We start from the raw sequence: 16,379 nt of genomic DNA, 5'->3' as shown, positions 1-16,379 counted from the left end.
GCTGCCCCCCCCCCAGCTGCACGCGTTGGTTGCGCCCCGGCCGGCAGGGGGCAGGGGGTGCCCCGCCTGCAGCGCCCCCCGGCGGCCGGGCGGGTGGGGGGGGAGGGAGGGGGCGGCCGCCGCCATTTTGTGGCTGGGGCTGGCCCGGCCCTGGCAGCACTTGGGGCTGGGTTGGAGGTGTCCCTGCCCAGGGCAGGGGGGAACTGGGGATCTTTAAGGTCCCTTCCAGCCCGAACCGTTCTGTGATTGTGTGATTTGAGCATTGGCAGCGCCAGGCACAGTCAAGCTCCACAGCACCCCTTAACCCACCGGTTTCCTCCCCTGCCCAGCTCCCTGCAGAGTGCTGGAGTGGCTGCAGTGTCATGTCCAAGATAGACCAGGGTGTCCTCCATCTCTTGCACCACCTGCCCTGAGTGTCCTTTCCCAAAAACATGAGGGCACTCAGACAGGTGTCGCTGTGCACAGCTGTGTTTCAGTGCCCCAGGTGCAGCCCATGAGGCAGAAGGGCCCAAAACCAATCCATATGCCAACCCAGGACAGTCAAATGCAAATACTGTTGATACTTAGCAAAACTTAAGAATTTGAATGGAATTCATACACTTGATTTCCAAAAAGCAAATATTTTTTTCAAAATATGTCCTGCTATAGTTCTCAAATTACAACTAAAAATCTTTAGTAGCATATGTGTGGAAGCTTTTGCACAACAGTGTTTGGAAACTGAAGCACAATGTTCATAAATGCACCAAGGAATGAAAGGAGAAAGGGGGCAGGGAGGATTGTTCCTCTGCTGGCATTAATATTTATACCTGTTCTCGAGTTTGGGAGCGGTTCCAGTGCTGGGAAATACTTGTATTCATACACTCAGTTGCATTTGGCTTAAAGCCAATGTATGAATAAGGTGCATAAACGTATGCTGGGTTTTCTGTCTATGTTGCTATATTTTTGTATGCATCAATAATATTATATAAGGAAGGCCATTCAAGGATAGCTGAGACTTTTATTTTCTCTGCTAAATTTGTTGCACTGCATTAAAACCTCTTTCTCTGTTTATGACTAATAAAGAAATAAGCACGAGGAGAAAACATTTTTAAATATGAAATTATGAGTGACAGGGTTGCATGACACTAGAGACAAGTTCATATTGCTTTAGGATTTACCTGGAAACTACATGCCTTTTAACAGAAAATTAATGAGTATTTAAAGCAATTTTTTCTGCTTTAAATCCTCCTCTCTACAGTCTAAATCAGCATTTGTATTTCCTTCCTGAGGCTACTGAAGCACAAGAGGCACCCCCAGAGCGAGAGTATGTCTACAAAATCCAGATAATGCCTCAACAGCCTCAGACTAAGAGAATGAAAACTCTGTGATCTAAGGGAAGTAGTTAAGGGTTTCTACTTTCATTTATTCAAATGAAGATAATGTTATAGAATCCTAATTTTCTGCACTTTCACCTACTTGAAATTACATGGGAAAACTGGTGATAAAACCCAAGCCCTTCCTTTTACTATATAATTATATTCTTTTTGCATTTGGTTTCCTTTTTCTGATCAAAAGGCTGCTCCATGTGTAGGAGAAAGCTTAAAAGAGATCCAAGTTCAGTCAAAAATCCCAGGCATGAATAGAATGGTGGAGTTCTCATCCCAGCTGTTCAACAGCATAAGTACAAAGACTTAGGCTAGTTAAGAGGTGTTTAGTGTTTCAGATCACTTCAATTTGCCAACAGAAAGATACTAGCATAACAAAATGTAAAACCATTTGAAAGTCACCTTGTTTCCTGATACCATTACTGAACAACTTGTTTCAATAACTTTTTCACCAAACCTGCTTAGATTTTTGACCATAGCATGTAGGTGGAAACAATGAGAAATACTTGGAATGAAATTAATCCTTAATGGAAATTTCTTGAAATGTAAAGGTTTTGCATCACTGGTAAAAATGAGAATGTAACATCATCATGGAAGAATACGATCTTTCATTTTAGTTTGTTGTTCACCATGTGAAGTTTAGTTTGTTATTCACCGTGGAATACTTTAGCTGTGATTGAATGGAATAGTTTAGCTGTAATTGAAGCTTCACTGTGATTTGGTTTTGTCTGAATCAAAAAAATAAAAAAGGAACAAATATTGGATCAAAAATGAAAATCAAACAAAGTTGCCACTTTGCTAACTACAGAATGCATCCACATGTGGTCAAATGTTTGCAGCATACTAGCTGCTAAAAGCCACTATGTCTTTGATTTGAGTAGAAGAAGATTAAATTACTTTTGTGGAAAGTGGATTTTTAAATTTAGTATCTCTGGAAGGTAGTGACCTGCACAGCTATCACAGGAGTCTGTGACCCCTTACAACTCACGGTGCCAGCTGTTGTCCCTTAAGAGCAGCGGACTTGCTTTGGCAAACTTGCACAAAACATGAATACGGGTTACTGACCTGCAGTTGCTGTGGATAGCTGTGAAACGAGTGATTGATTATCTGTTGCATTAGCTTAGTTAAGTGGTATAATTTAGCTATGCAATTTAGCTATGCAATTTTTTGCATCTCTTCAAATAAAAGTTAGCCAAAGGGTACATTTGAAAATACGAGGTAGAGATTCTCATACGGGCTGAAGCTGAGCATGTTCTATACTATAATGTCACTACATTGTGCTTTTGAGTTATGTTACTTATTTCCATAAGCAGTCAGCCCAGCAGTCTGTCTTGTCTTTAGGAGTCCTTGACAGTAGCAACCTAGCTCTCAAATTGAAATTGTGTTGGTCCTAAATAAAACACTTCACAGCTGAGAAGTTCAAATGTGCTTTTCAAATGCTTCCACACAGGGTTCTTTTCCACCTTCTTCTCCCCTGAGCAAATGTGGTTCCAGCATCAGCACTAAGCGTCTGTGTGTTACTAATGCATGCCCTAGTTAGCTGGGATGTAAAAGAAGAGATAAAATGTTTTAGAATATCCTTTTCTCCATGGGCTATTACTTTCACCCTTTGTTTCCTACAATCCTTTATACACTCACTGCTGGCAGATTTGATGTTTAAATTGAGTAGCTAATAACTGACTTGAAAGGATGAAATAAAATAGACTTACAACTTCAGCAGAGGAGCTGTGCAGGTAGGAGGAAGGTGCTGGACATGCATTCTTAGCCAAGCATCCATCGCTGGGAAGCAGCTCTAATTTAGGTGCTCGTATATGAGTATTTGGTATCTATGCAGCTTGCCCTCTGTCCTATCTTCGTTTTGACTCTGCACTGTTGGGGTCACCTTATTGTGCCTCTGACAGATTCCTTCCCTTTTTTTTTTTTTTAATAAACTTTTAATGTGAATTCTATGCAAACCTGCAAATACCAAAAGAAGACAGGTGTTTCACTGATTATTCAGATCATTGAACTTTTACCTAAACCATCCAAAAAAACAAAGGCATGTATATTTGTTTCCTGAAAGATGAACTCGCTATTGCATTTTATAGTCTAAAGGACTATTTGTTTTAATTAACACAAAAAAAATTTGCATTTTCGTCATGCAGTAACTCATTAAGTGCTCAAGCCTCCTTTGCAGGTTTGGATACACTGGGATGTTTCATGTGCTTGATCTGCATGCTGGTAACAGGGGTTTGCATGTAGATCAAAAGAACCATACAATGCTGCATTGTCAGAGCTCTGCCTCAGCATCCAGCAGATGCTTGCTTGGAAGCCAACACTTGGCTTATTTCCAAAGGCTTAATTCTAGCAATCAGCTCAAAACCAGGGTGCCACTTTTCCCATTGATATGTTTGTGCATGCAGACCTACCTTTGACCTCTCCCTGTTTGTTTTGTTGCAGTAAACACCTGAGATTTGCTCAGCTAATACAATAGCCCTGTACTTCTTGACAAAAACGCCTGTGGTTAACATCTGTGGGCTGAATTTTGCCATGAAATGAAGGGTGGTAGAAGTTAAACAACGGGTGTGACTACCACAAGATGAATGTTAGTGGGAAAGTGGTGTAACATCCACTTAGCATTCCAGAGATGTGAAATATAATTATGATTTAAATGCCAAGATGAGTAAGTAAGAGGACATGAAAGCTTCCCTTATCTTCCTTTCTGTCCCACTCAGAGTCATTTTGCACACCCACAAAACTAATACAAGTAGCGTCACTTGATGAAATTGCACCTAATACGTGACTTGTACCGTCACTTACGTTTCTGGCCGTGTGGGCTCTGTTTATACCAAGGAAAATGATTTCAGTTTCTTTTACGATGTTCCATGTTGAAAATAATTTTGCTTTCTCAGTGGCATTACTCCATGTTTACACTCTGAGATCAGAGTCTGACCCATGCTTTGAATGTCATCCACTTTACTCTCATCCTTGCCCATGATAGTGAGGGGGTGGAGAGGATAGTGAGGGTGAGCTCCTCACACCTTCATTTCTGTATCTCTGCAGGAATGGTTTATGAGCAGGTCTGTATTGTAGAAATTGTTGACTAGAATCACCTATGGGAGCAGCTGGTTGCTGAGTATACCTGGAAATCTGCTTAATGTGTTCTACATCATCTATCACATGCAGGAAGGAGAAGCAACCATGCAAAACTGCAGCCGGTATCTTAATGAGGGGCTGTGCAGCCCTGTATCCATTCCAACACTGAGAAATGAAAGAAAGGAAAAAGTAAATTCAAGGTGGAGAAGCAGAAGCAACCCGTGGGGATTTAAAAAAAAAAAAAAAAAGTTTTAGTCAAAATCCAAAAGCAGTAGGTGTGATTACAGCTCCGAGCTAAGGGCATGTATGGCCCTGAGCTGTGCCTCAGAAATTGTCTGATGCATAGGTCAGAGTTTAATCCTGGATTCTAAACTTATTTTCCCCTGAAATTATTCCTGTTATTTTTGCTGTATGGATTACATGAGAACCTAAGCTCAAATTCTCCAGTTCAGAACTCCCTTTTAGTAGCTGTCATCAGGGAACAAAGAGCATTAGCAGCAACGCCAGAGGTGACACCCTCGAATGAAAGCAACGGGGTGAGGCCAGGAGGGGCTGGAGGTGAGGCCATGATCTGGGACTCGGCTTGTGCCAGGTCAGCCCTCGTAACTGAGCTGTTCATTCTCTGGAAAATAACGCACTCAGCAGAGGGAAGCGATGATTTTTCAGATACAAGTGCATGCATAGCTTTGAGTATGACTATTTATTTATTTATTTGCCTGAAACGGAGCTGTAGAGTGGATAAAGCGAAGCATTCATTCCAAAGTGTTTGATGAGTTGGGACTACCTATCTTCTTTATTGCAAATATTTGTTTCCTAAACATTTGCTAGAAATAATTTCTTCTGGGTAGGAAGGATCATTTTTATATGTGGGGAAAATATACGATTGGTTAAACGTTTTAAAATATGAATACAAAAATGTTCTGTCTTAAGAACCAGATAAAAATAGTTTTATATCTATACTTCTTCAGGTCCACAATGGAGTTCATGAAACAAGCCTTTAGATCATGGCAATGCTTAAGACAAAAAGGGCTAGGAGTTAAAAGTTTGGATTTCTTAGCAAAAAAACTGTGAGCCAAATCCGGTCTTCAGGTTAGCATCTGTAACCAAATTTGGTAAGGGAAAGATCGTGTGAACGTGTGAAGCAACAGGAGGGCTGTGCTGCAATATTACCTGAAGGGCGGCTGCAGCCCCTTGAGAGCTCTATGGCCTGATTCAAAACCCTCTTGTGCTTTCCACAGTAACAGGAGTTCCCACAGACTGCAGGGAGATAAATACCAAGTTGTGAAAGTTTTGCAGATTTTCTGTACCACTAAGGCAGAGAGTGCTTCCTCCAGAGGACAGCTCAGACTGAATTACCCTGCTCCAAACTTCAGAGGAACCATTTCCAGTGCACAGGTCTGATTGCAGGGTAGCTTTAGCCACAGTAACCAGAGCTCCAGGTTGGCAAATGGATCCTGAGACCTTCAGATGTCCTCTCCCTGACTCTTGTTCCTCATTGCACCCATACACTTACTCACTTTGCAGTCCTGCTGCGTTTTCCTTTTGGACAGTAAGGTGCCTTTGACAATTCCTAAAGCAGAAGTCATGGTTTCAGCAAATCTAACCCACGTGGAGTAGAATCTGACTCTGGGGAAGAGCGGTCTTGCTAATCCAGCAGTGCATTTGTCTCTAGGATGTTTCTGGTCTGGGATGAAGTCATGGCACTGGTTCCAGGACAAAGTACTCATTTACATAGAATGAGAATAGGATTTCACTTTTGATTTCTGATAAAGATTCCCAGCACACTTGGAGGCTGATTCAGGGGGCTCAGCAGGCAGTCAGCTCTCTGAAAATCAAGACAATCAGGACTTTCCTAAATCTGCAGGTAGTCTGCCTCTGTTGCAGTGCTTAGATAACATTGCTTTCATCACCTTTTCATCACATCAAACTCCGGCTGAATCGTTACTACATACTGTAATGGTATCACGAACAAGCTTCTCGGCAGCTGACACCGATACTGGTTTCCAGCAATATTGTAGTGGTTTTATCACGTACTGTATTCACAGGTCTCAAGGCACTTTGCAAAGACAGGGTCAGCATTGTTACACTAGAAAAGGGGACACTCGGTAAGAGTTTCGGTGACTTGCCCAATGTCTGTTGCAAAATAGCAGGGAAACAAAATCTGGCCATTCTGGAACCAGGACTCTGATTCAGCAAAGCACTACAGCAGGTGCTTAACTTTGAGCAGGAGCTCAAGCTGTTTGAATGGAGGCAGATTTAAGTATTAGTTTAAATGCTTTAATGGACTGAGTCTTCAGCTTTCATCAGCTCATTATTGCTTACAGCTATTTCAGTTCTTCTCATAAGACACAGCAGACCTTTAGATGGTGGAAATATTTTTGCACTAATTCAATTGTGTGAAAAACTAGGTTTGGTGGCCTTTTTAACAGCCCAAGTGTTCATGTATACATTTGGACTTTTGTGTTATTTTCTTTGTTTGTTTGTTTTTTAGATGACACCCGTTACTCGACAAGAAGTTCTTGGCCTTTACCGCAAGATATTCCGGATAGCCAAAAAATGGCAATCAGCATCAGGACAGGTAGAAGAAACTCTTAAAGAGAAAGATTACATTAAGAATGAAGCCAAAACATTGTTCCGAAAAAACAAAGATGTAAGTTGGTGTCCTTACAGATTTGACTTTCTGAATGATTCTTTTTTTGTGCTTTGTATTCTCTTAGTGACTGGATGCTGAGGTATGAATTTAAGAATGATTTCCCCAAATTTCCTCCACCAGAAATGCTGGTATAAACACATCATAAGGTATATTTGAGTTATAGTTTATTATTTCAGGGGTGAAATTTAATAAGAAAACTCAAACCATTTCAGATCTTTAACTCCTACAGAAGGCTAAAAGGTCTGGAGCTTTCATTAAAAAGCTCCAAGAAAAAGAAGTTAATTCCAAAGATACTGCCCATGTAATTGAAGCACCTTTTGATCTTTTAGAAAGCTAGCAAAGTGTATCATTACCCATGCAAAGGCAAGTTGTGCTCAGTAGCATCTTATACTTGTTTTTCTCATTTCAAAGCAGCAATTATTGGCACTTTTCATAAAAGTCTCATTTATTTTTTCTTAAGGACATTTCAGAATTCTTTCAAAAGGGTCAAAACAGACTACATGGTAGTCAGATGTCCTTTTTGTAATCCAAGGTCATAATATTCTTTTATATCCCATTTCAGTGTGGGACTAAATTCCACTGATGCAAAAATAAAAACTAATTTAAGTCCTAATTAACACCGTATTTCTGACTTCAAAGGGATTTTCTCAATGGAACGATAACAGAATGTAGCCCAAAGAGTCTCTTTTTCTCCTCTAGCTACCTTGCAGTGTGATGAATGAGTGAGTATGTTTTTTCATGGATGTAATGGTAGTTTATACGTGTATTGCTTCTACGGATAAAATACCATGTTTGGGTAAAACCCTCCTTTCATACCATACTGTCAGTTCTGACAACCTCTAGGCCTTTAATGCCTAGAACTATTGTGTCATGGCAAAGGCTAATGTTAAATTTTATGGATGTGCAAAATAAAATCATTGTATCCTTGGGATTGCCCAAAAGCAAGTCATGTGGCTGTGCCACATTATTTATACTTGAGTTTCCAACTGCTAGTTGTTGTACTTGTACAAAAAATATATATATTTTTTTAACTCTAAATCTTAGGTAACAGATCCAAAGTTGATTAAGCAGTGCATAGAAGAATGTGAGGCAAGAATAGAAATTGGACTTCATTATAACATCCCCTACCCAAGACCTGTGAGTATAAATCTATTCACAAAGACTTCATCAGTATCCACTTAGCTCTCTAAATGTAGTTGTCTGAGTTAAACTCCAAGGGACTGTGACTATTAGGCAGCCTTGACTGACCAATGACTTGTAGGAAAAAAAGGTAACAGAATCAAATCCATTTGATCATCTTTCTACATAATTAAAAGAGAATAAAACAGATTCAAAATATTTCATTACATCTGCCATAGATGTAATAACTTTCATAGCCTATACTACTTGTAACTATTCTCTCTGACATAAATCGGGTCTTATAAAAACACCTTCCTATCTTGCTGATTCTTTTCACCTGTTCCTAGAGAAGAACCTGCCTTAGATTAGTGAAACTGCTGGAAGTTGTAACAGTATCTTCTATTGCACCGTGCAATATTGGTTCCTCATTGTCCAGTCATTTCTGTCTGTATTACCTTATGCTGTATCCCACAGAGACTTCCTTCCTACTCCTGTTAATTAGTTTCCATTTTCACATCTATAGTTTCATTATTGAGCTGGTCATGGTACAAATTAATCTATGTCTTTATCAGATGCTTGCATAGAATAGGCATTTTTAGCATCTCTTTCATACATGGCTCACTCTTTTGCTCCAGTATACAGAACAACAATGCACACCTGGCAAGCTGTGCTCCTAGAAACAGGCATCAAAACATAAGCTCTGCAGCAGCTCCTAAATCTTAAAGGATCAGTCCTATATCATCACTCTCACATAAACTGGATGATCATTGTTTTTCAGATTCTAGAAATGTCTGTTGCTGGTTTAGTCAGTAATTTTACTACTATTTGCACCTAAACAGCTGTCTTAAAGGGTGATAGTTTCAGCAACAATAGCATCTGACTGCTAACACCTACATTTTTTCAATTGCTTATGGGGGGATATAGCTGCAAGACTCCTACTCCCAGTCTTAAAAAGTATAAAGACTTTGTCAATCAAAAGAAAAACCTGTCACCTATCGAGCCTTCTGCTTGTAGAATCAATGACATTGAGTGTGCATTTGAATATAGTATATATAATTCTGACAATAAGAAGGCAGTCTTTCAATACACACAGCTTGGGGTTATTTTGTAGCTTGCTAGCTGGGTATGAGTAAAGCTTTAAGAATTGTGCTCAGAAATGTATAGGGTTTTCTGGGTCTTGCTGTGCTGGAGTAGTGCCAGCAGTCATATTTCAACATCTCAAACTGAAGAACAGAGTTACTAAAGCTTAAAATATATAGGATTTTAATAAAAACAATGTTTAAGGCCTCAAAGTCATGCTATTAATCGCTCTTCAGAGAATTCTCTGCCTAGAAATCTAAAAACCTGGTTTAAGACAGTGCAGTTACCCTCTCCAAAGTGTGAGAAAAGTATTTAAAGCTCAAAGAAATCTAACGTGTATATATGCTATTTTGCTTTGATTTTATTTTTTTGTCGGTGGTGGTGGTTTTGGTGTTTTTTTTTTAGGTAGTTTCTCCATTCGCACCTAACTGATGGGATTTTCTTTTCCAGATTCATCTGCCTCCTATGGGTCTTGCCCATAAACAAGGCCGTACATTTCGACAGCAGGAAAAGTTGAGGAAGATTTCTAAGCCAATATACCTGAAATCCCATGATGAAATTTCATAACCCATCACTGGACTGTGATGTGTTTGGACTGTAATTCAGGTGATTTTTGTGCACAACTGTGAACAAAGCTGTTTTGGTCACTTGCTCCCACATTTTCTGAGGCCAGAAAGATAACTGATGTAATGCATATGATGGATAAGGTTGGTCTAATACTATTCAACCATTGATTCATCAATAAAAGTAGCACTTCTCAAGGAGTGAGGTGTGATACGAAGATTACTTTGGCATCAGGACAAATTACAGCAGTTTTACAGATTTGTTAATCTGTAGCAGGGTTCTTTGGAGGTTTGAGGATTATATATGTTCAATTTTGAGTTAAGGCAGTGCCTTGTGTCAGCAAAAAGCAAGAAAGTCCGGGAGAATAAGGCGGGTCACAGTGCCTCAAGAGCTTATGAATTCAAGTGGGAATGTGGTGACTGCCACATGCAGCTGCACTCCTTCCTCTCCTGTTCCTGCTGTGCCTGTTGTCCCTAGAGAAATGTGCTGGTTTCATAGTGCCCTTATGGTGAAGTGTATTTTCTAAGGGAACAGGAGCAAAGAGACAGCAGAAATGCCACCATTTGTTTTTTCCTTTTTGCAAACTGCACAGGAATGGTGTGGAGCCTCTATGTCAGCTTCACCTTCCTTTGGAGAGGGCATGGAGATGAAATGCAAAGCTTGGAATCCCATTACACAACTAAGAGCAAAACATTCCAGTGTTGGATTCCTCATGTTCTCATGTATGAACTGACTGAAAACTTTCCCTTAAGGGTATCGCTGCAGAAGCAAACTTAAGGTAATTAATCTTCCCTGTGCATTTTTACATGCTTAGTCTTTCAACAAAATCAGCACCGTGGCTTTCTCAGCAATTATGTTCACGTTAAGTTTTTTACTGATGACATACAGAACAGAATGACAGTTCTTCCCCCAAGAATGTACTTACAAGATTGGAAAAAAAAAAACAGGCAGATGAGAAAGTACAAGGAAACAATGAGAAGAGCTAGTCAGCATGACAGGTACTGGCTAGTCCAATTTCTGACTACCTTTTATGGCTCCAGTCCACAAAGGTATCTATTCCCATATAATTATTTCCTTAGAATGCCTTATGTGGGAAGTACTTTGCACTGAACATGTTAAATGCCATTGTTTTGCCTGTCAGTGGGAGCTTTGCAAATTTACTGATGCAAAGAAAACACAAAACTCCTTTAACCTAGGAAGAGGAGAGTTAAGTCAGAGACAGTAAAAATAACATTATGTGCTGCTTAGTCCTTCACTGAAAGAACTCTCAATCTTTCCTGTCCTTAGTTCTTACACATCAATGTGGAGATATGCCAGCTGAACCAAAGCATTCCTTGTAGAGACAAGGGTTTTGAAAGAAAGCTTAGGCTTATTCTTTGTCATGAAACTATGACTTTAATCTTTTTAATTTTTAAAATTTATGTGGCTAATGAAGATACTGATGCTGTGACTCATCAGACATACAGTCATGTAAATAAGCAGTCTAAATTGACTGTCTGTGTTATAGTCACAACTCTTTCCTGAGTGAGCATCCATCCTTAAAATGGACATTTTACACAAAATTGAAATAACAGTATGAATTTAAGTTTATTTCTGAAGGGAAATATAAATATTCAATTTTTTAAAAGGCTCAAGTAGACTACAGAAACTCAGATGAGTATCCAACTTGTTTAACTGAAAATCCAGTTAAAGTTGAACTTCTGTAATAGCAGCACATTATTTGAGATGCTTTTAAATGCTTAACAGCCTATTAATTTTCCAAAGTAAGTGTTTGAGAAATGATTAACTGCTGACTGATCCTCATCACTTTCTAGCACCAGGAGGCAAAGACTGAAATTCGTTAAAACCTCAGGCTGTTCAGCTAAAGGAAGGACTACATCAACTCTATTGTCAAGGCTGGAGAGCAAAGCCATTCTTTCACAGCTCAAGTTAAACACTGTATGAGGCAAGAGAACCAGTCTCAAACAAGAGTCCTTTGTTTTTGAGGTCAAAGGTTGGCAGATGTCTCAACTGGTACTCCTTTAAATTCCAAAGACCACGTAACTTCTGTGAATAAGTATTCCTACACATTAATTTTAATTGCAAAAAGATGCTGCACTGAAATGCCTCTGAGTTCTTAAGAGTTTATCACGCACTGGATTCAGTCAGTGTACACTCTTTCCTGTACTTCCTTAACTCCTCTTACTCTCCTTCCAGTAAATACTGTCTCTTTCCAATTTATCATGCTAGTCAGGAGATGCTTTAGACTAATAACCTGTCAGATTAATTGGATATTCTTTAGAAATAAAACCTGAGTCAGCTTCCTAAACTCTCCTGCAAGGTAACTAGTAGACAATGCATGGGTGATTTGTTGACAGGACATGTGGCCTTGAATATCCAAATAATATCTCTTCCCTGGAAATCCTCTCCCTAACTCCATCATTAGAAAGGTTACAACAAATGCAGCCGAGCACTTATAAACCTAAGCTTAACACTACAGTCATTTAAGATCATTATGCAATGATCATTTAAGCAGATGTCAGATTTGGAACCTGAATATGCCCACTTAATATTTTCTAGGGGTGAAGAAATTCTGATTAAGTTGCCACAGTGACCCAATCTATGCCAAGTGAAGTATCACAAAACAGTTTAAGAAGGAATCAGTCATCTGATACATCTTCCTAGTAATGCAAGTTTGTTCCTGTAATCCCATTTAGATCTGGAGAAAAAAAGGCAACCTCACTCTTGTGGGGCCCTACTACAAGTCTGTCAGAACTGATATCAGTAATATCCCGCTTTTATCCACAAATAGGACAGTCACTTATTCGATCATACCTATGAATTCAATGTCAAGCATACTAATTACAGGAGAGACCTGCACCTTTCCCTATTTTCTCTAATTGGATTCTAGCTTACAGGAACCTGTCAGTAGAAGAGTTTGGGGCCTTTATATTGTCTTTTTGCCTTCTCATTGTATATTTTTCTCTTTTAGCAGCCCAACAGTGTTAAAATCAGATGTGATCCTTCCTATTTCTGAAACAGCTTTTGTGCAGATAAGGTGTAAGAAAAGTTTGCATTTCCTGAGAAAATGTACTAACCTAACCTGTCTTACAGCATCCCCAGCTGAAAGTCTATCTGCTGTTTTTAAGGAACGAATCTCTCTTGTTCTGTAATGCCTGTATACTGCATTTTTTTCCATCTGCTTTGAGTTATTAGTAAGGCTGAGAATTTATGATTTGTAATAATTACAGGTTGGGTTTGTGTGTGTGTGTGTGGTTTGTTTAATACGAGTTTCTAATTGAGAAAGGGAAATCTTAAGTCTTAAGTCAAGAATTCTATTACTACTGCTACAAGGAATTTCATATGTCCTTTTTTTTTCCTTTTTATAATGAGATTAAAGTTGGTCCAACTAAGAGTTGGGTTGCCTTTTTTTACAGTGAGTGTATCATTCTTCAGGAAGGCGCAGACAGTGCTCAATAAAAAGTTGGGAAGTTCATTTTCAAGAATCAAAAGAATCACAGAAAAATCTCTCTAACAGAGTAAATTCCACTGCTTTATCTCTAATAGTAAGGGCAGCCCAGGAAATCACATACCTCTTCAAGACTTCAGTATTCATCAGCTAAAGCAATTCAGCTGTACCTGATCCCTGGCAAAGGGGGACATAGCAAATGACAGATAAATGAACCCTCTCTTAAGGACTTCTCTCTTACATAGATATTTTGGTCACATCTACAAAACCTTGAATTACATCTTTAAATATGTTCTAAGAGATGCCTTAATCTCAAATCTAAACATTAACACAGAAGAAACATTTAGAATATCAACACAGCCTTTGTACACAATATAGTAGCAAAGCCACTGTAACAAGTAACAAGACCCAAAGCTGTGTCATTTAAATAACTATCAGCTAGTGTTTGTTCACGAAAAGACAGTAAAAAGAAACCCACACAACAGACTCCATATTTTTCAATGGTTCAAAAGTAATTGATCTCAAAAAAATACAATTCAGCTAGCATACACTACTGAGTCTGGCTTTTAATTTATAATGGCTTACTTTAGAGGACTGTTTACAGAACTAGCATTATCCAAAGAAGGAGGGAGAAACTCAGTCCTAAAATTTTAACTTCTCTCACATCAAGTGATCAGAGTCAGTTACATGCATAAGCTCAAATGTAAAAAGAAAGCTCCTTTCAAGAGCAGTGACTCAACTGACTGATCCACAAGGAAAGATCTACAGCCAGGTACAGGCTCCTTGGACTATGTGCAAACAGGCTAGTGACTGATTTGTTTTATCTGATGTCACAGTGACCTAATCAGTGATCTGATAATCACAACAATTAGATGCAGCCATTCAAAAGTATCATAATTACCACTTTGTTTAAATATGTACTAAATTTCAGTTAGTTTTAATGATATGAAAAGTAGAAACTGTCCATGTTACTTTTATGAAAACTAAGAAAGGATTATGTTTCTAAAGGAGAAATTTTAATTAATCTTAATTTACTTATAGAACTTCTGAAATATAGTTCTCATCTCAAAAATGATGTCATTGTGGGTGACCATGTAACATTCATATACAACAAATTTTATCTTTGCTGTAGGTGTCAAACATAATTTCATCTGAATTGTTACAGGTAGTTTCTCCCTATCAGTAAGTTGAGAGACCTGTATGCCTCTGTTCCCTTTATTAAAACAAATATCCATTAAGTGTTCTTGCTGATATCTTTGCTCTAGTCACCATGTAGCAATCATGATGCACTGAATGCCTGCATACTGTACTACTTATGAGGCATCAGATAGGGTACATACATAAAGATACTGTACTAATTACCTATGGATTTCATTATGTAGAACACTGTACAACATACCTGTAATACTTCTTACTACTTCTTGCTTACCTGTGTGTTGCCATTCTTAAACGTTGCTATTTCGTGAATAGCTATATAAAACAAACCAGTGGTTAATAGAACAATAATGAACACTTTTCTCCTGTAACAGCTAAGCATGACACAACAGATAAGTTCCTAGTAGTATCACTGTAGCAGGATACTAGGAATTGCTGAATTAAAGCTACATCTCTGACTTTGTGAGGCTTCAAGCAAGTCATTAAAATGCTGCAATTTGGGCAATGAAAAAAAAAAATACAAGACCTGAAATTAGTGGATGTTTATGCGTTTGTTTTGTTTTTAAATGCTTGTCTTGATCTTTGTGTTTCCCTTATACTGTGTGTACAAAAAGTCTAATGATCCATCTTTAGTACCATCTTGGCATGCTGTGGGGATTAGTTAATTACTGCATAGCGCTTTGAAGATGTTCAGGCTATTTTATTTTTAATTAATGTTTGCAAGCTACCTTGAGCTTCTCTGATGAAAGGCTTAATTACAAAATATCAGGTGGTTTATTAGTCTCACATGCAAGAGGGCCAGACAAAGAAGTGAACTGAGACTATGGGAGAAAGGAAACATAGCTCCATTTATCGGGTACTTGGGATATGTATGTAAGTAATACTGAAATTAGAAAGTTAAGAAATTATGAGACAAGTATACTGCTCTGAGAAATGGCAGGTTCCCAATGCATGTGGTATATAGAATTCTTCCGTGGAAGTTCTGAGGCACGTGTTCAAAGAGTGCCAGATATTATAGTTCTATAATACAGCTCTGGCAGTTAATTCTAGTGGAGGATTAGTTTTACATGTTGAGAACAGTCTATGCTTGTGCCCTCCCTCCTTGCTCTATATTATCCTGGGACACAGAAGTTGTAAGCAAATCCAGAGAGTCCTATTTGCAAGAGCTCTGGCTTAGATTCCCATTAAAATTAGCAGCAAAACTCTTTGGGCCCAATTTCATTGGGGGAACAAAGGCGCCATGACAACAGCAAGCTGATAATATTAGAATTTCACAAGATTTGCAATAATGTGGATGGCACACAGCTTGATGGGAGTTCTGTTTATTCTGATGTATTGCAAGACAAAGCACAGGCCTTTGAAATAAGTTTCTGTTTGCAGTGTTCTATTTTCACTCACTCCTGTCTAGTGGCTGAGAATGACTAAAAAAACAAAGGAAATTGGGAGCTGCTTTAAAGACAGCAGGAGGTAGTGATGTTAAAAAATAAATAAATAAAATAAAGGCAGCCATTGGGGAGTAAAGTGTATCTTTTAATTACAAAATATGAGTGTTTTGACTTGCATACTCTCAGTCATCTAACTGGCATAGTGCTGCCACACCTCGATTTATCCAGTGTTTCTGGGGCTTGTCTGAAGGGAGTTCAATTGAAAGAACATAGTTGGTTGAGTGGCCAGTAGTAGATAAGACACCTCTTCTTGCACTTGTCTTGTATACAGGGCATGAATAGATATTCATATGACGAAATCTAGAACTTTCTCCAGGTTTCAGCCAAATTATGGGTAAGGAATCATAAAGGATTTTTGGAAGTGATTCTCCAATCACCAAGGATTCTCTATCCCATCGTGCACCTTCCAAAAAAAGGCCTTTTATATAAGCTCCATCTTCCGGCATTTTTTCCATTGTGTGCTCCTCTTTCATCAC

The 16,379-nt window shown here is 38.8% G+C and overlaps 2 protein-coding genes across 12 annotated transcripts in view; one reads left to right on the top strand and one right to left on the bottom strand.

Annotated features, from left to right (window-relative positions):
• LYRM1 (LYR motif containing 1) overlaps window positions 1-13,249 on the top strand; it is a 13,567-nt gene extending 318 nt beyond the window's left edge. For 2 of the 4 annotated variants that reach the window (XM_084536730.1, XM_084536729.1), the window contains exons 2-4: window positions 6,931-7,089; window positions 8,137-8,229; window positions 9,742-10,055. In XM_084536730.1, the coding sequence (XP_084392856.1) occupies window positions 6,931-7,089; window positions 8,137-8,229; window positions 9,742-9,858 (369 nt within the window). In that variant the 3' untranslated portion in view covers window positions 9,859-10,055. Of the gene's footprint in view, window positions 1-6,930; window positions 7,090-8,136; window positions 8,230-9,741; window positions 10,056-10,447; window positions 10,849-11,669 lie in introns of those variants that run through there. The other 2 variants (XM_084536732.1, XM_084536731.1) reach the window with 2 other exon arrangements.
• DNAH3 (dynein axonemal heavy chain 3) overlaps window positions 12,587-16,379 on the bottom strand; it is a 66,437-nt gene continuing 62,644 nt past the window's right edge. For 7 of the 8 annotated variants that reach the window (XM_084536632.1, XM_084536635.1, XM_084536634.1 and 4 more), the window contains one exon: window positions 12,587-16,379. In XM_084536632.1, the coding sequence (XP_084392758.1) occupies window positions 16,026-16,379 (354 nt within the window). In that variant the 3' untranslated portion in view covers window positions 12,587-16,025. The other variant, XM_084536638.1, reaches the window with a different exon arrangement.

The sequence above is a fragment of the Aythya ferina genome, assembly GCF_964211825.1.
Source record: "Aythya ferina genome assembly, chromosome: 15".
NCBI lineage: Eukaryota > Metazoa > Chordata > Aves > Anseriformes > Anatidae > Aythya > Aythya ferina.
Note: the sequence above shows the minus strand (reverse complement) of the source record. Positions and strands in the feature narration are given on the sequence as shown.